Genomic DNA, 27049 nt, shown 5'->3' with positions numbered 1-27049 from the left:
GGTCAATGATAAACTGGCGCTACCTACATGAACTTCTTTGGTTGTAACTACATAATAATATTTCTCTTTTGGTATAAAGGAAGTATATAAGTATACTTATATATATAGTATATATAAAGGTATACTCAGGAACCCTGATCTTAAGCTGCAGACTTCAACCAAATGCAAATTCCTGATTTATGTAATGTATTAACTGACTTAACTTTTCTAAAGAATGATAAATAAGAGACATGCAATTTTAATCTTATAGAAACAATTTAGGGAGTGTGTTCCACAGATAAGCAAAGGAGATTCTAACTCTTCATATTCTGTTCTCCTTAAATTCTTCCAACATTTACACATGTTTATTGAACCTCCACACTTTCAGAGACAGGAAAACATAAAAAAACAAGATCTTTTTGCTTCATCTGTAATATGGAACTGAAAAATGTGTTTTCTTCATTAAGTAAGCAGCTATAATAAACATGTAATGAGTAATAATTCAGGGGTGAGGTAAAAAAAAAAAAGAAATAAAATGTAAAAATGGACAAAAATTTTGCAGGTGAATTCCTGATTTCTAGCCTATTACATTGGCCAAAAGAGCCCCAAAATGGCTTTATAGTGTGTCAACTGTTCCAGCTGTAATCATCTTTACCTAATCCTGCCTTCACTTATGCTAGTCTAGATCTCGGTCATCTTAATTTTTGCCAGAATACCATGTATAGTAGCTGATCAAACTTATTTAATGGTGGCTTCACTCAAACCAAATACCACAGAGCAGCTCTAGAAAACCCACTGCCAATTAGTTCAGTACTGCATCCACTGAATGAGTAAGAGCTGGGAAATATAATGAGTAGAAGACTAAGCTGAAGACAAGCAGAAGAGAAATGAAGAATGTATTTTAGGACTTCCCTGAAAGATTCTGCCTTTCTGACACTTCTCTAAACAATATAGATCATTTTTATGTGCTATGCTCATGAGAATAGGAGGACAGTCACAAATAAAAATAGACCTTCAGTACTAAGAAAGTACTTTATATTATAAGCTTGTCATTCATAATGATGCAATCAACACTGTTTGATTACTTATATGTATTACTTCATTTTAAGGTTTTATTCTGTCTTCCAACATATTCCATGAAGATTGTAATAGAAATCCCTCTTGTGCCAAGTTATTTTTATTTATTGATTTTGTAAGTAAAATCAATAGAAAATATTGTCCTCTAGAATATTATATTTGCTACTCCAAAGGAAGTGAACAAAAGGCAAAAGAGATACTGTGCATCAGTGCATTAAGAAGCTCTTATATTGTTAAAATCACTGTGCCACTGAGTTTTAGTTGCCATATATGGAACTAGAGACACCACATTTAAGCAATAAGCAGGAAACGAAAAGAGAAAAAACATACCCTGATCAATCCAAAGACCTACAGCACTTTGCAATAACGCTTAATGGAGTCTGCAATAATACCTAATAATATATGAGAGAGGAGCAAGGGAATTAGGCAGGAGCACAATGCAATGCAGCCCTTTGTGGAGACAGCCTTCAAGACAGTCCACCTGTGCAAGATGTGCACTGACCCGAGCTGTTAATCCCTGCCTCTTCAAAGCGTGAAATAGTTTGGCCATGACATTGAACCTCCCCTACTGCTTCCAGTGCTTAGTCAAGGGTCTCTGCCCAGCACGCCTTTGCACAGCAAGTCATGGCCCATGTTGTAAAAGTGCAGCTAATCACACACCTCAATAGAATAACCATAACTGCTAGAGAAGCAGAAATTTTACAGGTCACCCTTAACTTGACCAAAGGGAGTTAAATCTAGTAGTAATGCAAAGGGGTCACAATAACATTCACCGCTTGTCAAGTAAGTTTTCACTGGTCACAGCCATACTAAACGTAAGGACCATGACATGCACTACCCTGCACTCATGACTACCCTTTCCCAGCCACTGATTTTTTCACTTTATTCCAAAGCAGAGACTGGGTACAAACTAGCATGAAAAAGTAGGATCTCAGAGAGAAAGACAACAGTTCTCAGACGGAACAAAAACAGTATGCCAAAATCATGACATAAATAAACTCCTCTATATTCTTAAAACATTTCAAAATTCATGATTGGAAGACAGGATAGTAATGCAATCTTCGTAAGTGATTAAATATTTAGAATGAGAGGAGACTCTTAATTCTACTCATATCTGCAGATGAATGCCTCTTCTTATCCAAGATAAGATCTAGATGGCAGATTTCAGTGTATTCTTATGGATATGGCATTTCACCGTCTACACTGGAGTTTGTTGCTGAGTCAAGCTTTGATTTCAAGTTTATTTAATCTGATTAGGTATCTTTGTGCATTTTGAATCTATTGACTGGATTCAACTCACCCTTATATAGTCTCTTTCATGCACTGCCAAAACCAGAGATGGAGGAAAAAATCCTTAGTACAGACTTCACAGTACTATTTGTTACTTTTGTCTAATTTAAGCTACTGAATCCTTTCCCTTGACTAACACAGCCAAGTTAAAAAGAATTGGAGGAATTTTTTTATCTGAAATTCCCTGAAAGTGAGAGGTTCTCTTCTATGTCAGTGATAACAGTGGGATAGGGCAGGAATTCACTAGACCAGAGCTCCAGAAAATTTATTCCACTATCAGAAAAGGTTGCTCACAAGCATTTCTTTGTTAACTCACTTTGATGGTGAATGATTCTGGGTGATAAATATTTTACACTAGATGTTTTAAGGAAAAAAAAAAGAAAAAAGGAAAGGTAATAGATTATAGATGAACAGTGCAGAGGTGGGCAAGAGTGTTTTATGTAGGACTGGAAATAAATGAATGCAAGTCACTTGAAAGCAGGAAATAATCAGGAAGAAATATATCAGAATTTCAAGATCAAATGGATCAAATGCAATTAGACATGGAAATCTTCTCATGTGTCACGTAGTCCACCTACTTCATAGTATAGAATTTTTCCACTTTCATTACAGTTTTTTTCCTTTAGATTATGTTCACTTTGGTTCTGAAAGTATTTACCAATCAGCTTCTCCTGTTTTTCAAAATTCTACAAATTTTTATTGTTTTTTTTAATCACTGGAACTTCTGGTTGTAAACTGCACCATAACTACTGAGTAATAAGATTTAAAAAGACCTCTCCTCTATCAAATGTATCCCACTGCTATCATGCGCAACACTCTCCCAGAATCTCATGCACAGACTGATCAGACCTCCCCCTCAAACAGACTAGGTTGTTGCCTCCACTCTACTATTGGAAGATTGGCCCAAGACCCTGCTGCTCTGGAAGGTTAACGCTTTTTACCTATTCTTCTACTTTGTAGTTTACATTCATTTATTTGTTCTCATGGCAACACTCTCCTTTAGCATATAAAGCACTTTCTTACCCCATCCTTTTATAAAACAAACCAAGCATTTTTAGCTCTTCTTATGAGATGGCACATCAATCTCCCTGGATCTTTTCAGGGTCTTTCTTTATACATCTTGAGCAAAGGTGAGCAAAATTGCTCAGAGAATTTTTTAAAAAGAGTGTAAAATATCCAATGGAACCAACTGTCAGGAGAAAGACACATTGACACAACTATCCCTTTCTTTCAGGATCTTGACTACTACTTCTGCACCATTCTGTGCAAGGCCACATCAACTGACTTGGAAATCTCTGTGTCATATTGATTTAGTGCAGACGTATGCAAAGGGTTTAGGGTAATCTGTCTTTTTCCACCTTTCTTAAGATACTTTCATGTAATTTTCTAGTAAGTATGGATAAAGAGTGATTTCTCCTTTTTCCATGATTGTTATTAGAGCAAACTTCCTCTAATACAGTGCTGTCATTTAATATGCTGCTTAAAAACAATGCAAGGGAAATGCTATTCAAGACACCTGTGTTGTTCTTATGTATGCAGAAAGCTAGCTGGCAAAGCATTTTATTCCAAAAATTTAAATTACCAAGTTGAGGATACTATTTTCTAACCTGTGATGACACTTCTAAAATAAAAGCTTCTCAGTGAATTATGTTTTTTCTTTGGCATATTGGAATTTATGCCCTGTAGGGATAACACAGAAAAAAATTATCATGTAAATAAATGAGAAACATGTCAGAAACACAAATCTCTGAGAATCTATTCATGTGTAGTGTCTTCTATATATTTTCCTTAGCTAACAACAATAAAATCATTATTTCTAAACTATTTATAATATATGAAGGATTAGTGTGTCATTTTGAAGAGGTTTCCCTTATTTTAGCCTCATTTTGGTGGTAATGTCTAACACTAAATAGGTAAGCTTAATGAATTCTGTTCAGTATGGTATGAATAGGCTTTCTGTGACTAGTATGTGCTCTCTGTGATCCTCCACAATTAAAGACATAACAGCTGAAGATACAGTTTCACTAAAATCATCCAGAGACAACTCTTTTGGAGACGTTAGAGTAATCCCTTTAAAAAAACCCTCTGAGCAAAGGATTTTTCTCACAGTTTGACTGGGTAACTATATAAAGTGCTATATATATATCCAGCCATACTTTCATGAAATATTTTCAGTTTAGAGTAATAAAGTTGCAAGTATGACAGAGATGAAACTGATATGCCATTTGTGTAAACTACATCTCCGATTTACTCAATAGCTCTTTAATCAATGTCCTGAACCAATTACCACTCATTATTCTTGATGCATTGCAAAAGAACACATGACCATATATTGCTGTCAATGATCATAACATTTTATGCTAATTTAATATACTACCTTACATATCATCTCAAGGTTAAAAAGAAAAAAAGTCTCAAACATTTCTGAGAGATATAGCTCATGAATTGACTTTCATTTCCATTATTTGAGATAAGTAAATGTATAGATTGATAGATGTGCTAGCCACTATTGGTAATAATTATCCATTTGGAGTATCAGATATAAGAGTGGAAATGAGGACAAAATTTAGCTGCCAGCATTTGTCATCTACTGTATTCATTTTTTACTCTGCATATTATTTAGACTCTTTTCTATACATGGGAACTTTTTGTAGTCTCAGACTTTTTTGATAAACCATCACAATGGCAAGCACTGTACGGGAATTTGAATGAACTGGGCTACGCTTCTAGTTCAGGCCATCTAGCTGCACTTGGCATGAACAAGACTGTCTGCCCAGTTCATCAGAAGATATATCCAATCTCGGTCGTATAACAGCTCTGAGCCTGAGATACAACCAGCAAAATGAGCAAAGAATTTCTGGAATCAGGTATCTTCTCACGTTTAAATACTTCCTAAACACACTCCAGTCTCACAGTGTAGCCAAATTGTAAGAAATTGCAGAGAGACTGTGTGCTCTGAATTCCCATTTTTTTGCAGGAATATACTTACTTCACATTTCCTAAGATTGTTGTGACTGATTTATCTATAAAACTATCAAATATAAAGACAAGTAATAAGGAAAGCAGATATTACTAATTGTGAAAAGAGGTAAAATAATAAAGTAGACAGAATATGCATTAGGTGAGGATTTTTTGAGATCAAGAAATATATTTGAAAAGGAAGCTTTCTGTCTTAGGGAAAGACAGAAAGAAAAGGAAAATGAAGGGAGTAAGAGAGTGCATAACTGTATCTGAAAGGGGATAGGATTAAGAAACAGAAAGTTAAAGTCTCATGAACACTAAACAAGATAGAGGAAAGAGAGGCAAGAAAATAGCCAGAGAAGTGGAAAAGAAAAAAAAAAAGAAGGAGGGGTGAGATTTTTCAGCTTAATATTAAAAAGGAAGCATACACAGAAAACACAGCACGAATTTGGGAATGCTCCCTGGCAGAATGTAACAACTAATTACTAGGATAAATTCAGATACCTGGAAGCTTAAGACTATTAAGATATGTAGTAAAAAGAAGAGTTAAGAATAACATATCATTGCATATCAGTCATAGAGAAGAGAGTAGGAGAGAAGAGCAATCTGTTCTTCACTGTGACCCTGGCTGATTCTGTGCTTCTCCCCATTCATTTGCTTTCACATTTACAAGACGTTCTAAAATCCCATTTCACTGTTAGGTTGCAAAAATTACTGGAACACTATTATAAGTAAAAACACCCAAATAGACAGTCTTTCCCTGAATATTCAAAACAGTTAAATGTTTTTAAGCTTACTATCTGGAAGTCTTACCAACCATCCACTCCAAATGCTCCTAATCTTTTAACATACCAAATAATTAGGCCTAATAATACATCATGAAATAGCCCAGAATTGTGTCATGAAAGCCTCCAACTGAGCTTTTTTTAATATTCAAAAATTTAAATAAAATATGGATATATTGCTAATATAAAACAACTTTTCTTTATCATTTAAAATATAAAACATTTGAGTATATAAACATATAATATATTCAAATTTAAAAACACCTTTGTAGGACTCTTGAGAAGTATGATTCATTAATACTTTCATATCACTTGGGGATCTCTGGACAGAAGCTACCATACGGAGTATTTTTGTGACCAGAGTAACATTTTTTTTCACATCATTCAGACTCCAGAAGCTCAAGTATAGCATTAGGGGACCACACGTGGGTTGAGTCTGAGGCACATGGAAAAAAGACCACCACCTCAAAAACAAGACTGATCTAAGTTCTCTAACAATTCATACAAAAGCCTTATTTAACTTAAAAGATATGAAATCAGGTTACAGAAAAACTAACAAAGAAAGAACCATATGTTCCCTACTAAAATGGTAAGTACCTCTTCAATTTGCTAATTTAAGTCTAACTACAGTATATATACACTATTTCAAGTAATTTCTTCATCCATTATGGAAACTTGACCCTTTCTGGTACAATGCCAGGTTAAGATAGCACAACTGTTTTCAAGAAAGGACTTCAGCTTTGACCAACATTCACAGACATCATTACATGACAAATACAAACCTCACAACAAAGTGTAAAGACCTATACAGTAAACTATTTACACGATCCACTATATGAAAGAAGCCTCCAAATAAAGGTTACATTAGTACCAATGATCCGTCCTTAACCTCAAAGATATTTTGATGGCTAAAAGCACATTTAACACAATGTCCTTTGAGATCTTTGTTATACCATTGTACTGAAACTTCCATTACTGTTAGTGTTGCTGACTCAAGAAGACATCCAAGACAAAAATAAAGTAGTACTGGCAGCTTATGCTAGAAAGAGACACGAAGTTAACTTCTGCCAGCTTGATTTTCTGTATCTTACTGAGGACAGAAAATAAAATGGTTAAAGGAAACTGAAAAAGCCAGATGCATCTTTAGAACACATGAGGACTACATGATAACAGCAAGGACTAGAGCTAGTTAGTAGGTCCATTACAGCTGCAAATCATCTAAATGTATAAACAAATAAACAACTGAGGTGTATAAGAGCTTATGTTACTAATTGATACAGCATGAAAACAAGAACAGTTTTTCCACGTGCAAACCTTTCCTCAGCTGATCTAATAATAGTTATAGCCTCTTCCTACTAACCCTCCTCCAAGCTAAGTTCAGAAAAAGGCAAATTTTTGCAGGAATGAACTATATAAAGTCATAAATCCTCCATCAGAACTGGAATGGGAGTTCAAGCTGTTGAGCGGAATTTGTTAGAACACAGTTTGAGACACAACCATCCCCAGGGGACAGTGGAGAGTTAAGGAATTCTCATAGGAAACGTCAAGATTCAGACGCGCTTAGCACAGACTATTGGTTACTTATTTTCTCTACTTTACCAGTCTGGCCAGCACAGCTGGTGAAGATGAGGGAGGGGTGCAAAGGCCCTGTTCACCTTCTAATTGCTCCTTGATCATAAATCCCAAAAAGAGAACAGCTGATGTGAGTAGGAGTGGTACCAATCCAATTCCAAATCCCCATGAGGGAGAAGCAGAAGAATAAACTTGCTCTCACTCCCCTGTGAGGCCTCTTAGTCTTAAACACATTAAATGCAGCATGTTCATATACACATTAGCACAAGCAATGAAGGAAGGGTCTTAAAAGAAACCACGGATAGATGAAGTTGACAGTAACAAGAACTTGAATCAGTTCTTGTCTCAGCATCCACAAGCAGCAGCTGAAGGTCACATTCAGGAAGCTTTCCACTGGAGGAAAATGTAGTTTTAAAATATGTTAAAGATAATGACAGTGCAGACAGCAGTTAGAACCACTATAAGCTGACAGTGCATCAGGGTCAAGTGAATTGCACCCAAAATGCTGCAGAAAATAACAATGATGATAGTGAGCTGTCAAAAGTCTCTGTCGTGGCTGTCCCTAAAGAGAGGGATCACCATGGGAAGCAAGATGACTAATGTTCGCAAAGGTGCAAGCAACCTACAGACCTAAAGGGTGACTTACAGCATAGATGAGCCTCTGAAAACATTGATAAATCTGTCCTCTCAAGATCCTGCTGAAAATCCTAGCAGCACACTGTGCCTTATTTATTGTCCACCTGGCCATTGCTGTCACACTACAGAGATGACTTTATTACATTTGTGCGATAGGTAAACAAGAGCTGATCCAAAAGCCCATTTTAAAGTCAATGGAAAAAGTTCCACTGACTTTAATGGCATTTTCATCAAGTTCAGAAGCAATAAGCACTTTAGGTGCCTGCTAGATAAAGGTTGCTACTTAAATATAAAGTTAATGATATTGCCTGCAACAGTGAAAGCGAAAGATTCTGGAAGAAAATTAAATTCCTATGTGTTTGCACTGGTTCTCTGAAATGTGACGAGCAGCTTTAGAGCTCCCACGGGACAGAACACCCTCCAGCTTTGAGATCATTTTTGTATGAGCATTTAGGAAGAGCAAATACTCTCTACAGGACAACTTTTAAACACGTTTGCTCATGTTCTGGACCTCTTGCCATTGCTACAGGTTGTCCTTAGCATAGGTATTGACACTTGAACTTGTCTTTGGAGTGACTCATTTTTTCCAAAAAGGTGCTAGGATTTTAAGATTTCAACCTACTTGGTTTTTTTCTGCTTATGAAAACAAACAAACAGAAAAAGCCAACACCCCCCACTCAAGCAATTTGCGTGAATACACAATACAAAAAGTCTCTCCTTCAAGACCAAAAACATTTATTGATTAAGAATGTTACAGTTACACTTTTAGTTTGTGCATTAGATTCTTCTGACAAGGAACTTGCAATTTGAAATTAAAAAACAGTTGCAAGTCTTACCTGCCACTGTGATTTTTTTTTTTGTTGTTTTAAGTCACTAATTTTTTAGTGACTTTAAATTTAAAATTAATTATAATTCAATGTGCACTGCTGATAGAGACAGAATAATGCAGAATAACTGAAAAAGCAGATTTTTTTTTTTTTTTTCCTCCCCTCTCACATTTTAGAATAATTGGTTTCCAGATCTGGTCAGCCTGTATGACTATTTAATCATAGTAAGAAGTAATTGTGAACCTTCAGTCAGAGCTTACGGCTTTCCTTCATCTGATTTTCCTCATTTTGCAGAGCACAAATATTTCAGAACTTCTTCCAACCAAATCTGATTGCTGCAGTGAGAATTGTATTTGTTCACGTATCTGGAAAGGCAGAGGATGAGATTTCTCATGTACACAAAGGTATAGAAACATTTGGAGATTAAGAATCTAAATTAACATAAAAGAAAAGGATGAATAAAACTATTGAGAATGGTTTAAGGAATATTTATATGTTATTGGGCAATTTATGAAAATGGATGTTTGGCTAGACATTTGACATTTGTTTTCTTTCTTGGGAACTGTTCCAAAAAATAAAGATTTTTTACCTTTTTTTTTTATTTGCAGGAATCTTTATCTCAAGGGGGAATACTGCTGACATGATAATAGTGACTCACAGACTCACCCAGGTTGACAGGATCTTAGGAAGTCATTAGTCCAACTTCCTGCACAAAGCAGCATCAACACTGAATTCAGACCAGGTGGCCCAGGGCTTGGTCCAGCTGCGTCCTGAAAGTGCACAGCTTCTCCGGGGCAAAGTTTAATTATGCTTGATTGCATTTAACAAATGAAATAAGATATGCATATAATGTTTGGGGGTTTTGATGTCAAGATAGCGTCACTGACAGACTTCAGTCAAAAGATGTATGACAACTCTGACAAACCTAGAGAAAAATTAACTTTTTTGTTTTGTACATGCTTCTACTTTGTCCGTACTGTTATTTGAATTCTAGGCTATTTTAAAATAAGTATTTCAATCTATATTTATTTAAATATATGCATATGTTTTATATATATTTAAATACATCCTTCTATACATTTAAAATGTGAAAAGAAGCAGGGCTTCTCTACACAGAGATTTGGTTTAGCTTTTAAAAAGATATTAAAAAAACCATTAGTATCTCTGCTATTAATGTGACTTAACCACATGCTAGCACATCAATCAATATTGTGGAATAACTCTGCCTCTTAATTTCTATTTTATAAATTATTATTAACAGTCAAAGACAAAATATTTCAAAAGATGAAAACTTTGGGCTTCTACACTGTGCTTAAGCGTTCTATTTCATATACCAAATGGATCTGAAAAGATTTTTTTTTAGCAAATGTTGTTGCATTTAGAAAAAAACAGAAACTCACTAAGTCATCCCTAGTTTGTAAACCTAATTCATAACACTGCAGCCAAAGCCAAGATGTTAATTCCTTTTGGTATAAAATTCATGACCACTAACAACATATACAGTTTGGCTGTAAGACTAAAATTCTGAATGTGTGATCAATGACTATTTTAAGATTAAGTGACCATTTGGGATTACATTCATCAATACTAATGGTATCTTATTTAAAAGTTTAATGAGAAAGCTATAATGCATATCACATTTCTCAGTAAGATACATTATTATTGAATTTCAGATAGAGGATATTATGAAAAATGAAATAAAAGCAAAAAACCCCGTTGTTTAAAATGGATTTTCTATGTGTATTGAACACACGAACGGGACTGCAGGCATTTGTTAAGAAGGCTGTTCTTTAAGTAATTCAATCTTATTTATGTTCAGTACATATAGAAAGAGTATGTCTTTAAGTTAGGTCTGAAATGAGTCATTATGGAACATGCTGATATCTACATCATAAAACACACACATGGCATTTTCAGTAAAATATTTTAACATAATGGGTCAGTCAGATGCATGAAGTGATTTTGCTCCTCAGAAGTCATTTATTCACTGTATTTGAAGATGTGAGCCAGCTCTTGTATTTGAGAAATCAGTAAGTGTAACAGTTGAACTAACAATGATTCATGCTCAGGGTAAAACCTGTCAAACTGAGAGATGTGTAAAATATTCCTTTAGTCCATGTTCTTTTGGTAGCAAGGAAGGGAATTATTATTTCTTGGGAGCATGGAACAAAGAATTTTTAAAAACAGATGGGTGTATCAGTTGGGTCTAGTAGCTTGTGGTGAACTATGTCAGATCTTAATCCAAATTAAAGTTCTGTTCAGCTTTTCCAGTCTCCAGTTAGGACTCCTAACAGTCCTTGCCCTGTTATTTATTCAGGCTGTCCTTGGGTGTTTTTTTATTTAAAAAAACCCAAACAAACTTATTTTTCCATTCAGTGTTGCTAAGGAAGACTTATTCTCACAGGTATTTGATAAAAATGTCACTAGTACCTCATCTTCTAAAAAAAATACATACATTACAATGAAATTGTAAAACTAGTTTTCAGTTGTACACTATTTCTGGTAACATCAATAGCACATACAACAGATTATAGCAAAAGATAAGTGGAATTTTAAAAATCCCACCTTTTAAACACAGTGCTTTTTTTGTCTATGGGCTGTGATGGACAAATCCTTCACTTACAATGGACATTTCTGGGACATTTCTGCATATTGTCAATGCACAGAAGAGAAATAGGGAGGATGTGATAGGGTTGGCAGTTTCATAGCGGAAGCTAGAACTTACGCTGTATAAAATAAATTGTTCATAGATTAAGGGACCTGCTGACTTAAATAGTGTAATATTGCCTATTTATATAGCATTAGCATACAGGGATTCCAGTCCCCATGGATTATTATGTGATGTAGGAATACGATCATGTGAAAAATCACAGTTATGTTAAGACTGAGTTTCTAAACTGCTGGATCTTGGAAACTCAGCTGGACACTATCTTAAGCCTTCCTGAAATAATAGTATTCATACTTGATAAGAATGACAATATTATTGAAAATAAATACTTTTTCTGTCAATAAACATTTTGTTTGAAAAGCTAAATGCCCTAGAGTCTATTTTTACTAAACAATAGCAAAGCACAATGTTCTTTTTTCCACGCTGTCTTTGAACAAGAAGTGGAAAACACAAATTCTGATTTTCAACTCTGGCAATTCTGAATGAGAAAAAAGAGCCATCTTCTACCTAAATTAGATTTATTTATTTATTTTGCTTACTTATAAAACTTGAGGTTGAACAGCAATCCTGTAAGTATAAATGGAACAGAGAGAGCCAGTCAGTAATTTGAAAAGCAGCAACACCTTGTCTCATGTGATTGCCTCTGAAAAGTGGAGGATGATCTATTTTCTTTTTTAACTGTTACACAAGGCTGAACCTGCATATATGAATAAACAGGTCAGCTGATGAAATCAAGCACTTTCTAGAAGAAATTAAAAAAATAACTTTTGAAAAATAGGTAAGTGGATGCATATGGAGATGTATGTGACATGATAGCTTTCATATTAGATTTTTAAAGAACAGTGGAAGCATCCAACTAGTACCCTAGTGTCCCTACCTTTTTAGTTCAGAATTTTTTAAAAGAAGAAATTGTGACAATTCACCCCCTGTTCTGCAGGCGCTCATAGTAACACCCTGGCAGAGAGCAGCCCCATCACAAATATGCCAATAATGTAAATATAATAATGTGTATTTAAAGACAAATAATGCAAAAGATATGCCGATACTCCAGTATCTCTGGAGTATCCTGCTACTCCTAGTAACTCTGCTACTCCTAGTAAGTAGTAAACTAGTGAGCTGTCTGATGAATTGAACGCAAGTACTTACAGGATTGGAATTCAACATGGATGAAATGAGGAAAGGCTGTTTATCAGACAAATATTAAACAAACATCAATGCCCATGTTTCTCAGCACAAAACACACCCTTTCTCTTTTCCCCTTCTTTTACTTATGGGGACTGGTGGTTATTATGTTTTGCCACATAATTTAGACAAAACCCTGGATAGAAGTGGGACACTATGTACTTGTATGAATACTCCTGTGGGATAATTCACGATAGCACATTCTGGCACCAAATTCATTTTGCCAGATTTTACTACACAGCACATCAACTCCTCAAGCAAAGACCTTGTCTTTTCATACCTTTAAAATGCCTTGCATATCTGTGGAGCTATATAAAATGAAGTCAAATATATGTAATATATGAGTAGCATGCCAAGATCACCTACAACCTAGCTATTATGTTAAAAAATTCTAATCTATCCAGCTAAAACCAACTCAAAGTAAACCAGCAGCCTTTCAAAGGGGAAAATTTGAGCAGCTCACTTCCATGAATTGCTCAATATCTAGCCTTCAAACACCTAATCTTGTCATATCTAAGAGAGGAATAAAATACATCACAAAAATATTTGCAAGAAATAACTTCAAATTTTGGGGGAGGATCTCACTTAAAATTCCCTTCTTACTTTTTTCTCACTGCCCTAAGGCTGATAAAAATTGGTCTTTCATGTTCTTGATGAGACATAAAGATGAATGGGAAAGTCACGTCTGGATCAGACTTTTATTTATGATCCTGTAAGTTCAGGAGTATGCACATGCATAACTTGCTTCTGGACTCATCTCAGAATGAACAAATGAAAGGTGATCCTCAGATCACCCTGAGGACCTAAGGAAATACACATGAAAAACACGTTTCTTTAAAAGAAGCATGTATTTCTGGAGGAAAAAGTTGAGAGTATGAATTTTATATCAGATCTTTACTTTATAGACAGCGCTGCACAAAATATTGTTGTCCAGATCACTGCTGGTTTAGAAAGTCTTTTGTTATTGTTTATATGGAATGATCTTGTTGAGAAAATATTGTTTCCACGTGTTAGAAGACAGATTTCATTTCATCTGTTGTGTACGTTTCCAACCATTAGCTGGTACTCCAGATAATGCTCTTCAAAGTCACATTTTCATACGCACTGTATAAACTATCTTGTTGAAAACACCTGCACATGTTAACACCAGACAGTGTCTTGATTAAAATTAAGACATAATGCAAGGCAATTTCTTTATCCTTTAATTTTTGCAGAAAAAATCCAATAATTAATTTCACTGACCAAGATTACTGATAATTGAACATTTAGTTTCCACCTAATTGGTAGAAAGATAATCTCCTAATGCAGAACAGATAATGATAATTTAAGACTTCATTGAATTTTTCCCCTCATGGATTCTTCTAATCTGCATACAAACTCCTGTAGATCTTTTCAGTGCACTCAAGTAAGCCAGTATCAGAGGCAATCTCTAAAAGCTTGATGAGCGTGTCACTTGCCCTCCATTTGCCATAGACTGTGGTTAGTACTCCCTATCATTATCCTCTAAAAACAGGTATTATAGCAGCGAAGTGATGACAAGCATCAGCACACAGCAGATCAGTAACTTCTTTCTCTCGGGGTTTCTTTGCTTCAGACACTGTGTTGTACTCGTGTCTTTACTTCAATACATTAAACTACAAATATTCAGAAACACTTTTGAAATATTTTTCATTCCTACTGAATGAGTGATCTTTAGATCTAAAGCTATTTTTCTCCTACCTTTCTGAAGAGGATTGGATTATTCTTCATCCTGAGTTTACCATAAGAATTACTAAAAGGTATTTTCATGGTGCTTTAAGCTAAATACATTGTTTTATTAAAATTCTCTAGCTAAAAAAGATTTCAGTTCGAAGCTCTAATTGAGGAAAACATTTCCCTTTTTAGAGAGTGTATAAATGCTTATGCTTCTAAACTAGAGCTGAAATTTAATGTGTTTTTAAGCACATTTCTGAACCCGCACATAATTCATCTTGCATTGAAAGCAGAAAACTATGCATTAGTAATAGTAAAGAGAATGAAGTAGGAAAAATTCCTGGAAGTTGGTATTTAAATGGGATTTGAAAGCAGGGAGAAGGAAAGGACAGTTTTTATGAAAAAAAACCAAAAATCACAAGGAGGGGATTATTAAATCAAGTGAGGAAAAAAAGGGGACAAAGAAAAAGAGGAACTGATCTCATTTACTTCTTTACTTGCTCTTCTGTGGCATATTATATTCTAGCAAGAGCCTGGGGAGAACATGCCTATGACATTTGAGAAAAAAACCCTACTAATATCCAGAATAAAGCTTATTTTCATTTCACATGGACTCCAGGGACAACTCGCAAGGTATAACCTTCTGCTTAGGGACACCAAAGTTCCCCAATAGTAAAAGAATTTCTTAGGATCTCAGTGCTCACTGCACTGTAAATTGCAAATTTACTGCCCCATTCTCTACCATTAATGCAAGAACAGAGTGTCTGATTTCCATTTTGTAATCAAAACTATAAATCAGGTTTTGGTACTTGTGAATAACACCACCAGCAGAGTGAGAAAAAATTTAAATGTCATTTTAACACAGTCCTTATTAAAAGCAATAGTGAAATTACCTTTCCTCTGGAAATCTCAACTGGCTTAGATGCTCTGCCTCTCAGAGCATCACATCTTTGCTCATACCTTGACAATCTTCAAAGGAAACATCAAAATCAAAAAGATATAGTACTGCAAAACTGTCCCCTGTCTGCATACAATACGTACAATGGTTTCCCTGGTGCTGCGTTCACACTGTCCCAGAAGAATCAGGATGGCATGACATTCAGCGAGAATGTATGTGTTCATTTCTCAAATTAGTTCCTACTTACTGATCTGTTTCCTTGCAAAATGAGACTTTTTCAGTGATGCTGACCAAATTACAGTGAGTGACAGAAAGAAAATCTGAACTACACACAGTTGATCCATGCAGTTTTGCAAAGTCAAAAAAACTTGGAGAATTGATGAAAGCATTTCAGAAGTGTGGAGAATTATGGAGTACTGCAGCAAAGAACACACAGAAAGTACCTCTAAAATTGCCACAGCCTTCTGTTAAAAAAGAAAAAGCCAGCCACAGTGCTTATGCCAGTAATACCGGCTTACATTCTGTGACCTGCTATGATATAGATGGAAGGAATTTGACATCCAGAAATCAATTTACAACACTCTGAATGCCTTAGCAAAGGAATTTTCTTCCATATGAAGTTTATAGAGCTAAACCAAAACAGCTGCTATGCCACATGAAATGGTTTTGTTCCTTCTATTAAGCATGATTTAAATGATTCATTCAATTATTACTTTTGTATTCAAAGATGGCTTATTTTCATGTAGATTTATGTCCCGTTATGCATAGAGGACATTCTTAATTGTGCTGAAACAACTGCAAATTTAATTAAAGTTTGTCATTCCAAGCATAAAATAGATTAGAGAAAATGCTGACAACAGTAAAATAAATATTCAACTATTTAATTTAACTCAACATTTATTTTTAATCCCAACATCAAAATAACCTTGTTTCTAATTACAATTTCATGACAAAATGTCTCAAAGAAACATTTGTCTCTATTTTTCTCCAATCTGTTGAGCTGAAACACACTAGCTTATTTATAAAAAAACTGTTGATTAATAAATCTGTTCCAGCTGTATTACTGTATGTTACAAAGAACACAGATTAATGTATGTAAACAACCATTATAATTCTAAACACTCAAAGCCTTGACAGTCCGCAAAAGCAGAAATCCCATCAAATACATTACAGTGCAATTATACATCTAACTCTTAACAAAGAAGGAAAATTAAGGGGCAAACATAGGTAGCAAAGTCCAGGGGCCTGTGCCAATTTACAGCAGATGGTGAGATCAACTAAATGCTTACAACAAGTTATTTGCAGTTCCTTATACTGGGTATTACTAAAGACTCAAGCACGTGTTGTAACACGTGACAATAAGCAAATCCTCAGTTTCATAAAAAGTTACACTCAAATGAGATATGAAGAAAGACTCTGGCCTGATTCTACTGAAACTAATTTGAAAAGCTCCAATTAAGTTATGCTGTTTAATATTAATTTTAATTTTATAGGCAATAAATTCTATAATTTATAGTTAACAGCCAGGGGAAGGAGTAAGGTAGGCAGGTGGATTTCCTCTCATCCAGACTCAGTAAGTCTGGCTCTGACTGAGAAAAAAAGAAAATGAGAAGAGAAGGCCCAAGAAGAATGAACACTAAGTTAACCCTTCACGTTATTAGGAAGCATTAGTTATGCAGAAATAAAGAGGCTTTCCAAGTTATTGCATACCTTTTCCCCAACAGATTTTGAGAAAACATAAGTGCATCACCAGCCTAACAAATACCCCAAGAATCAGAAAATTTGGAGGAAAAAGGTTTTTCACCACATATTCACAATAATATTTTTTGTAACATCTGAAATAATTGGCTTACACCCTTTTTGGTGATTTTCCCTTCCATCCTAAGGAACAGATTCTTCTCAGGAGGTAACAGACTTCAGTGGCATTATTATTATTTACATCAACTGAGGATCTGGCTGACAACATGCAGCTATTAACCAATTTTAGCACGGTCACCAGTACTTCTAGAGGACACAACAATCACAGTATATTTCTAATTTGAAAGCCATGAGCCCAGGTGGAGCACTTGAGAGTAAGCATCAAAACTTTTTTGCAACAAAACCAAGAATGAAATATGGAAACAGAGTTCTCCTGCAAAGTGATATATTCAGCATGCATTGAGAGCAATTTGCATGTCAATGGACCATCTTTACTGTGGGGCAGCGATTCATCCCTGATGTTACTACATTTAGATGTAATAAAGTATGATGGATATTCTCATGTTTTTCTGTATTTCTATATCGGCTATATATGCAACTACTAAGAAAATCCCAAACAAACCAACCCATCCAAAATGAAAATTTCAATACCTCAGATGAGGAAATTACATCAGTATGAGGGATTATTAAACTCTTTCACACAACAAGAAGCAATCAAGAAGGGAAACAGCAGGAAGCAAATATTTTTCAGACAGGAATAAAACCAGAACACTCTACAACAAAAACACTGAACTGAACAACATCAGCTCCTTCTTGATTTATTGGTCAACACATATTGTAAAAAAAGCTTGATCCAGAATCCACTAAAATTGGTAGAAGAAAACCTACTTGGGTCTAGTGTCAAGTAAATGAATCATTTTACATTAAGACCTTTAGAATATTTCAGATCAGCTTTCAGCACATTTTCCACCTTGCAGATATCATTATTAAAGCTGCAGGTATACGGACCAATACAGCAATGTTACCAGGAGGCCGGAAAGGTTTGTATAATGACCTGAAAATGAATATTTTATTGTTCTAAGAATTTCAATCCACAACACACAGCTATTGTATTATCAGTTACCAACACAAAACAGTAACTAAACTACTATACTGTAGTATAATGTGATAAACAATAGTAATCTTTTCTCATTTCTGAACATTGACTTCTGATATTAAAGTCACAGGTATTAACTGGTCTGGTATTTGTAAATTTTACTGTTCCAAAATTAAAAAAAAAAAAAACAAAACAAAACAACCCAAACTTGCTTGAATAACCACTGATTCTATCAATCCAGAACTATTCTGTAATTAGTAACAGTTCATATTTTAATAGCACTTTTTATACAAACACCAATATGCACAGAGGAAATTCATAAAACCATTTTCATTTTGTTTGTGTTCAAAGATTTATTTTAGAAAACTCTATACGGTATTATTGATTGAAACTCTTTTTGACAACATAATACCCTACAAAATCTCTAAATACTCTGAGAAACAAAGAATATACTACATTATATCATCCAAGAGACTTCCAGACTATCAGGTTTCAGACTACTGAAGCCAACAATAAGAATTCCATTACATGAATCAGCCTAGATTTTTTTAGTACAGTTCATAAATGACATGTACAGCTGTTTAAAACAGGAAGGAACATAACAAGATAGGCTTTCACATAATCAGCTAGTAATAGGACAGTTTAAGGGTTACGAAACCTCTACTACATAAACCAGCATGACATTTCTGAGGAGCCATGGCAATTTGCCTCAGCTGACAACCTTGCAGTATTTCTGTACACACTTAAATACATACCTCACCATCATTTCATCAGAAGGTTTTGGGAAGAGAAATCAAGTACATTAATCATAGTATATTCTGTGGAATCACAGATTAAATATACAAAAGTACAAGGGTTTCAGAGTTTTAATTTAGAGGCTATTTGGTTATGAATAGTTGGCTTACCTGTTTAACATCATACGCAAGAAGAACAAATCTTAAGTCTGGTGAAACTGAGTATCTTGATGCTTTGAATGTTACCTAAAATGAAGTAACAATAAAAGTGAGTTTGCGAAAAGAAGGATAATTTTTTCCAAATTTTCTTACAATTAATTTAAGAACTTCCCCTTCATAAGACAGGTCTGGTTTAGAACACCTATGTAATTTTCACAAAAGAAGGACTCATATAATTCTTAGTCTAATTTGCTGGTATTGGTACAATGGCAACAGATGAATCTGTCTTCAACACTAAATACCAACTAAGAAGTTGAGGAGTTTTTTAGCAAGCACTAAGCTCAAAGATAACAACTATAACCAATTCATTTACAGAGGATGAAGGAAAACACTTTGGTTCGTGTGTACTTCAGGAATGATTATGAGGGAGATTCACCACTAGGTTAGGCTTAACAATAACATACAAGAAAAAGAATAGGTGTGCACTAAGTCTCTGTTGCTTTTCTTTTAACTCCACATACATAAACATTCTGCAAGACAACTTGCAACTAAAGAAAAACTCTTTCTTATAAGAAAGAAAATGCTTAGGGGAGAGCAAGTGAAACATAAGGTAGCATTACAATACTAATATTGCTTTATATCTATCCAAGACTACATGACACCCAATTGAATTCAGGGCTGTAATTTAATCAAGGGGTAATGTTGATGTCAGAAAGAATTTAATACATCTAATGCATGAGGAAGATAAGAATGTGCTTTAAAGGGCACTGAAGGAAATAACTTTAAATGAATCTCTAGACATCTATTTGCAGAATGAAAGGGAGAAGTGAAAAATGCAGGTAAGAATAGAAGAAGTAGGATAGAAAAAATAACAGAAGCACAAAGGTACAAGATGAAAGAAAATAAACAAATAGCCATGCAGAACAAGATCTATCCACTATTTAAAGGAAGGCTTTCCCTTATTTTGCTTCTTAAGCATCCTGTTCCCTTTAGCCTAATCCCACTGCTAAACTAATGAATTCAACAAGGGCTTAAGCTACACAAACCAGAAGTCACAAACTAATACATTAAGAGTAGCTGAGGAGTTATTCCTACAAAAAAAAAAAAAAAAAGCTGATCTTCCAGTAAACTGAGAAGATGCTATGTTTTGATATACAGATTAAACTCAGGTTCCTAGGTAATATAATTAGAATCAAGCTATCCAAAGAAATCAAAGGGAAAAAATTAGTTCTGAAGATAAACTGTATTAGTTTGATGCAAGAGCATGACAGTACCAAAAGTTAGAAGATAAAGCTGCAGTCTTGAGGAAAGAAGAGAAAAAAAACATAAAAGCATCCTTTTGTATCTACAAAGCATTCAGAACAGATTTTTACTGTGCTCAAACAAGCTTTTATGAGTTAACCATCTTTAAGCAGACACTATGTTAATGTGAATCTATGAATAACATTCCCTTTTCTTGGCACATCCCTGAAAATATTTTTAGATGTGAAATTTCTCTGCTTTCTAGCAGTTTATTAATTATTGCCCCACTACCTCAGTCTTCAGCAATATATAACGCAGGCACCTTTCCAAATTTATTCTCAGGGAGTGTAGTGCTTACCGTTTCATGCATTTAGTAAGAACCTTCAGTCACTGATTATGCCACCACAAAAGTAATGATGCACTTAATGCAAACACCTGAGTAGCTCAGCTGCAAACTATTGGCAGTTCGAGGCAACACCAGCGAGAGCTACTCGCATATTCTATATCCAAGTATAGAGTCTTGTGGATTTGGGATTTAAAATCATTTGAATCCTACTGAAGATGACCTTGTTCATTCAGCTTGCACTCACCTGCAAAATTCTGCTTGCCTCCAGAAACGCCTCAGACACATGGTGTACATGTAATGCCAATAAGCTATAATTTCTTGATTGCAGGTAATGGTTTTGGCAAAATAGTTTTCTTTTTGTTGGTATAATGGCATTATTCTTGGAAAAAAGAGCATAAAGCTGTTTCATGCTGTTTAATGTTTCACTTAAGAAACAAGAAAATAAAAATTAGACCAGCAGAAATCATGTGTTCATTGCCAAAGCTGATAGCAATGCTGATTTCTTTAAATTATCATAAAACCATAATTAGCCTATTTTCTAAAGTTTGATTTACAATCCAGCCTTTAAGGAAATATATCTTAAATTCTACAAGAATTTCAGAGACATTTAAGTGACTTAAAGTCACTTAAAGTTATTTTAATTTCCTTAGAGGTCTGTTTTGGGGTTTTTTTGGTAAAGACAAGCACAATTTTGGTGATAAATTCAGAAACTGTCTACTTGTACGCACAGAAGAAGCCCTTCTAGATTAATAACAGGAAAAAAACCAAACACCTGACTCATTCTTCCTGACTAACATGGCAAGTAAGTTCACAATCTGTGAGTTCACTAAAACAAAAGACAGATTTTGTTTTTTCCCCATAAACATGTCTAAGTATCCCATTAACCAACAGATGTCTGACTCCATGACTGAGGAGATAAGATCATCTGGTGATGGGCTTAAAAGAAAGTTTCAGTCCCTGCTGTAGAAGGTGAGACATATGCCATTCAAGCCCTTGCGAGATTGTCTGTTGGGACATTCACTACAGGGATAAGATATATTTATTCATTAAAAAGAAGTTTGTGAGGACTCTGACCCCAGGGGTTTGTTCTCTTCTCAGGAGAACATATTTTTGAGTTTTAAAGAAAGTGTTAGAAAAATATCATATTGGAAACATTGGGAATTAAAAAACCTCAGGTGTCGTCTTATCAAAAATCTGGAGGATGCTTCTTCGGCTATCATGTCTGCGTATCTGCAAATTTTCAAGCTTCTTGTTCTGTCAGGAGCTGTTGAGCCTTCGTTAAGGAAAACACACGTAAATTCTGCTCCTTATGACTATGCTTCCATGGTTTAGCTGTGCTTGATCTCTGAGAAACGTAGTTCTGGACAAATAAGCTCTGAAACAGGGAGAAATATAGCTGGCTAATTAGGCACGGTCCCTGGATGCAGAAGCAGGGCTAGTTTCCCTCTGCATCACTGCACAGTATCAGCTAGTGAGGGGACTGGGGGTAATTGAACACGGTGCTGCACTGTGCGCTCCATATATACCCTTATCCCCTTTCCAAACCACAATGGAGGAAAAGCAGAAGAGAAGGAAAAAGGGAAGGTAATTTCCTTATATTCCTAATATTTGTCACTTCTACCTAGCCACATCAAAACTTAAAATGCCTATGAAAACCATCAGCTGTATGCAACTAGAAAGCACTTTGACTAGATACATTGCTGGAATCCCTAAATTAGTACATTTCACAGCATTGCATAATTCTGAGCCAAAAAAAATGTTTTTTAAAGATGTGTACACTGTCTTCCCTTCGTAATTCACAAATATGTCATCCGTTTTTCCTATATTGCTGAATTTGACACCATTTCACTTTTTCAGACATGAAAGAATGATCCTGTATCTGATCTTGCATTCCTCACCCAGCCAAAGCTCCCACTGACTCTATAATTAGGTCTAACCATATTAAACATTGCATTTCTAGGTTTCTTTGAAATACCTCATGTGATAAGAGTTTTAATTCTTCTCCTGACAGTGTTGCATAATGTGACGATCCCATAGACAAGCAATGACTGCTAGTCTCACTGTCACCATGGATTGCAAGGGCAAAAGCCAAATGGAGGCAAAAGGAGACAGTGCATTTAAACAGTTTTACCCTTCAGCTTTCCAGCTTCCTTCTCTCATCCACATTCCAAATATGTCTTCCTAAACATAGTTTTGCATTGAGAGAAAAGAAGATGAGAACAGCTTGAGGCAGTAAGAGTGAAAGCAAAAGAAGAAGCGATTCTGCAACAAATAAATATAAGGGACAACCACCCCCCACCCCCCCAATTGCCTTTTCTTCCACCTTTCCATATGGATGATTAAAATGGAAAACAAAATTCCAATGAACAATATATTCTCAAGTTTGATTTCCAATGTCAATATTTTTCATTGATTTTTTTTTTTTCATTTTGCATTTTATGTGTGTTTTGCTGTTAACATAAATGCCTGTTACGATTGTGTTTAACAGAAGTTTTAGGCTGGGTTTAGGCTCTGCATCCCTACCTAGCATGGGCCCCTCAGTATCAGCTCCCTTTCATTTCTTCTCTTTTCTTAAAGCTTGGTTCTGAGTTATTGATGTACTGGCTACTCCCTTCATCTTTGCTCCATTCTTTCACCTACTACAAAATGTTGATTTTACTACTTTTGTGGATTTTAACTACTATAACATTTAAATCAGTGCCTTTCTCATAGTCTTTCAAAAATATGCTATAGAGCAGACAGATGCAAGTTACCTATAATATAGTTTAGCCCAGAGCTGTAAGAATATATCATCAACCGTCAAAAACTTTATAGTAGTCTTTTTTTCATAGTTTCAGTTGGATAGTTTTAAGTGAAATAATACATCACAGTTAAAACCAATTAGAGGAAATTTTCGCTTCTGTAGAGTTTACTTACTTGTTGTTGTTTAGTTTTTTTCCCTTTAGTTTCACACCTCCTTCTGTTTCAGTTTCTTGTACTTCTATTTTTGCCAGAAACTTACATCTTCCTCAATCCCATTATTTTTCCTTCTCCAGTTATTGATTAATGCTCACTTAACACACATTTAGGCTTTAAAAATTTTGGTATTCTTCCAGGATAAAATATTTCAAGACCTCTAGAATGTTACTTTAAAGCTTGGCGGCAATACTACTACTTAAGAAATTATACATCTCTCTATATCACATACCTACATCTGTATCAGAATTTTAACTTAGTGATATAACTGAATATCGATGTATGGGAGTTCATTAGCATTCGTAGGTATTCAGCTCAACTTATCAGACAGGCATTGACCAAATGGCAATGCATAAGAGGAATCGGATGGGACAGAGTTACACTAGTTGCAAAATTACAAGGCAGTTGGCATGTAGCAGTCTCCTCCGGTGGTACCAGCAATCAGGGGAACAATGGGATTGTCCTTCCATTACTACTGCTCCGACTGAAAGGTGAAGATGGATCATGGGGAGGTTAGATGAGGGAGCAGCTGAGAGTGGAGCCTAGCAGAAGAGCAAGCCTCGTAGCAGTAAAAACGGGAGACCTCTGAGAAGAGTCAGATTGTAATTAGGAAAATGCACGATAATTAGAATGTTGAAAAACTTGGGTTTCCAAGGTTACATTTCTTAATGCACTATTTCTTGTGTTACTCAAGCATTTAATCTACATCCAAAAACACTGCAATGCTATGTGTTATAACTGTTAATGCTCAGGTTTCCTATCCAGTGTAAAAGATGAATGTGCCTTAAAACACAATCTAAGCTGATCTCTACTCTATGGACAATGGCCATCCTGGATGGGTGGTTCTCAAAAACACAAACCAAATCCCACAAACCCATCTGAAACTCCTCATGTAGTCCCAAGATACTTTCACACACATGAGGAGGTGACTGTAGGATACAAAAAAGGCATGAACAGACCTGTGCAGCTCACAGGAGCCTCACACCATTGCCTCCCTAGTAGAAAATAATCTCTAACCAGTAAATCACGGAATTTTCTCCCTCCCATTCCCCATCTTTGGTATAGTTAACCGTTAACTATTTTCTGTATCAAGGAATGATCTCATCAGGAGTATTATTTAGAGAGATCCCACACTGAGCTGCCCTAACTTGACAGTCCCCTTCATTTTGTGTGTTGAAATCTCCTTCACTTGAACAAAAACCAATGGCCACCACCAAACCACAGCGACTGCAAACCCTTCCATCTGTCAGACTTTCCCATCTCTATGCACAGTGGTGCGCTGCAACAATAAACTCTGACTCATAAAAACCCCTCTACTGAAAAGGTTTTGCTGAGGGGGTTATTTAACATTTAGAGGAGCATGGGAGAGCAGAGATAATGTTACAATGTTCATAACCACCTATTTACAACATGTGTGGGTCATTAAAATGTCCAGTGTTGGAACAATTACTAATATTTATGTGGTTATATAAAGTTGTTTAATGTATTTACCATTATTCACCCTTTCAGTAATCTCTTATGCAAGGCTCTTAAAATATAAGCATGTAAACTACTCTTGCAATTAAATCTACATTAATCAACAAGGGAACTATAATTGCATTAAGATGCTGCACTGAGTTTCCCATCAAAAGAGGAAGGGGTTGTGGTGGTGGTGAGCACAAAACAAAAAAAAATCAAAAAGAAGAGAACTGTCAACAAGAACGGCTGTTTATGAACAACGCGCTGTAAAACAGCACGAAACAGTCCCTGCCAAAAGCTCTGTTCGGACTAAAACTCTCATTCTCTGCTTTTGGCTGCAAGGCCTCCACAGGGTTTTCACAGCTGGGCTGCCACAGCCTAATCATGATTCATGAGCCAAGACTACTCCTGCTCTGCTCACCCTTCTGATGCCATCCCCTAATTAGCAGGCAGCAAGAAGTAATCCTTCTCTCTCCATCCTTGTGTAAAAGATGGTCCACAGTAATGCGACAATACAACATACTCTAGGGTATACTCCCAGCAAGCCCCTGGAAACAGTTTTGCAACTTAGTAAAATTTGTTTGCTGTGCACCAGGATGCAGTTTCCCCTTGAGCTTGAAAAGAGTTGTGGAAAGGCACCGAAATCAAGGGGCAGAGCATGTCAGGAACTGCTGGGTTTAAGACAAGTCCAAAGCATACAGCTGGGTGGAAGCTGTTGTAAATACAAGACCCTATTCTAAATTTTCCAAACTGGAAACAATTATACTAGTATCATCAGGCATTGCAAACAAATCAATAGCCTCTTATTTGAGGATTCAAAATATATCACATCATCTACACTCGAAAGGCTTAAGGAGTCACGCCAGATTCATTTCTGACCCAGGATCCTGGACTGAGTGTTCATTAGGGTGTATGCATGGCATCCAAATAATTCTGCATACATCCACCACAAAAGCAGTGGAACTGAGGGCTAACAAATAACAGTCTCACCACTTTCATAATTATTGCAGCTTTTTTAAGAGGGGAAATGAAGGCAAAATCTCTAAAGGTTTCTTTCAAAGGATTCAACACATTTGGAAAGTACCATAACAGAACACACAGACCCTGCACACGTTTTCTCTCATCACTATGTTTGCTTTTTTCATTTTCGTTTGGGTTTAAGGATTGTAAAACAGACTAGAGAAGCTGATGATAAGGGACCAGATGGACAACCTCCCCTGAGCAAAAGAAGCCATGTGGTCCTCCATGCGCTCCTCTCCAGCTTAGCCAGATCTTGTGGCTGGGTTGTATGTGAACCGGTAACCTGCTCTTAGTGACTTTATGTAATAGTTGATGGCAAAAGGTATAAACAAAATGCTTGTTAAACACTGAAATTACTTAGATAAATGTGGCATAATGTTACTTATTTTGGAACTATAATGTGTAATAAAGTATTGCTAAATGCTGAAAAACTGGTAGGCATGTCACTTACGATCATGGTGATAGGCACCTTAGATAGATGATAGAGAACATATTGTAATCACATATCGAGGCAGCATTGCAAACATCAGGATGCCACACAGTGATTAATGTCTAGGGCTTTTTTTGGCTCCATTTAATAGAAGACTCACCCAGGCTCCAGCTGTTAACATTTATATGCCACTGGTTCAGAATATTAACTGTTTATTAGACAGCTTAAACAGGATGCACTACACGAATACACTCAGAGGACAAATACGTATTAGAAAATGTCTTTAAATTATTATCTCCAGAGATGCTAATAGATATTTTTGTGCTTTAGAAGCTACTCCCTTC

At 35.6% G+C, this 27049-nt stretch overlaps 1 protein-coding gene across 3 annotated transcripts in view; it reads right to left on the bottom strand.

The window, feature by feature from the left end:
* Positions 1-27049, bottom strand: part of DPP10 (dipeptidyl peptidase like 10) — a 235618-nt gene that overhangs the window by 122531 nt on the left and 86038 nt on the right. For all 3 annotated transcript variants that reach the window (XM_059820054.1, XM_059820055.1, XM_059820056.1), the window contains one exon: positions 19267-19341. In XM_059820054.1, the coding sequence (XP_059676037.1) occupies positions 19267-19341 (75 nt within the window). The remainder of the gene's footprint in view (positions 1-19266; positions 19342-27049) is intronic.

The sequence above is a fragment of the Gavia stellata genome, chromosome 8 (assembly GCF_030936135.1).
Source record: "Gavia stellata isolate bGavSte3 chromosome 8, bGavSte3.hap2, whole genome shotgun sequence".
In the NCBI taxonomy this organism is placed as follows: domain Eukaryota; kingdom Metazoa; phylum Chordata; class Aves; order Gaviiformes; family Gaviidae; genus Gavia; species Gavia stellata.
This window is presented reverse-complemented; position numbering and strand designations above follow the sequence as displayed.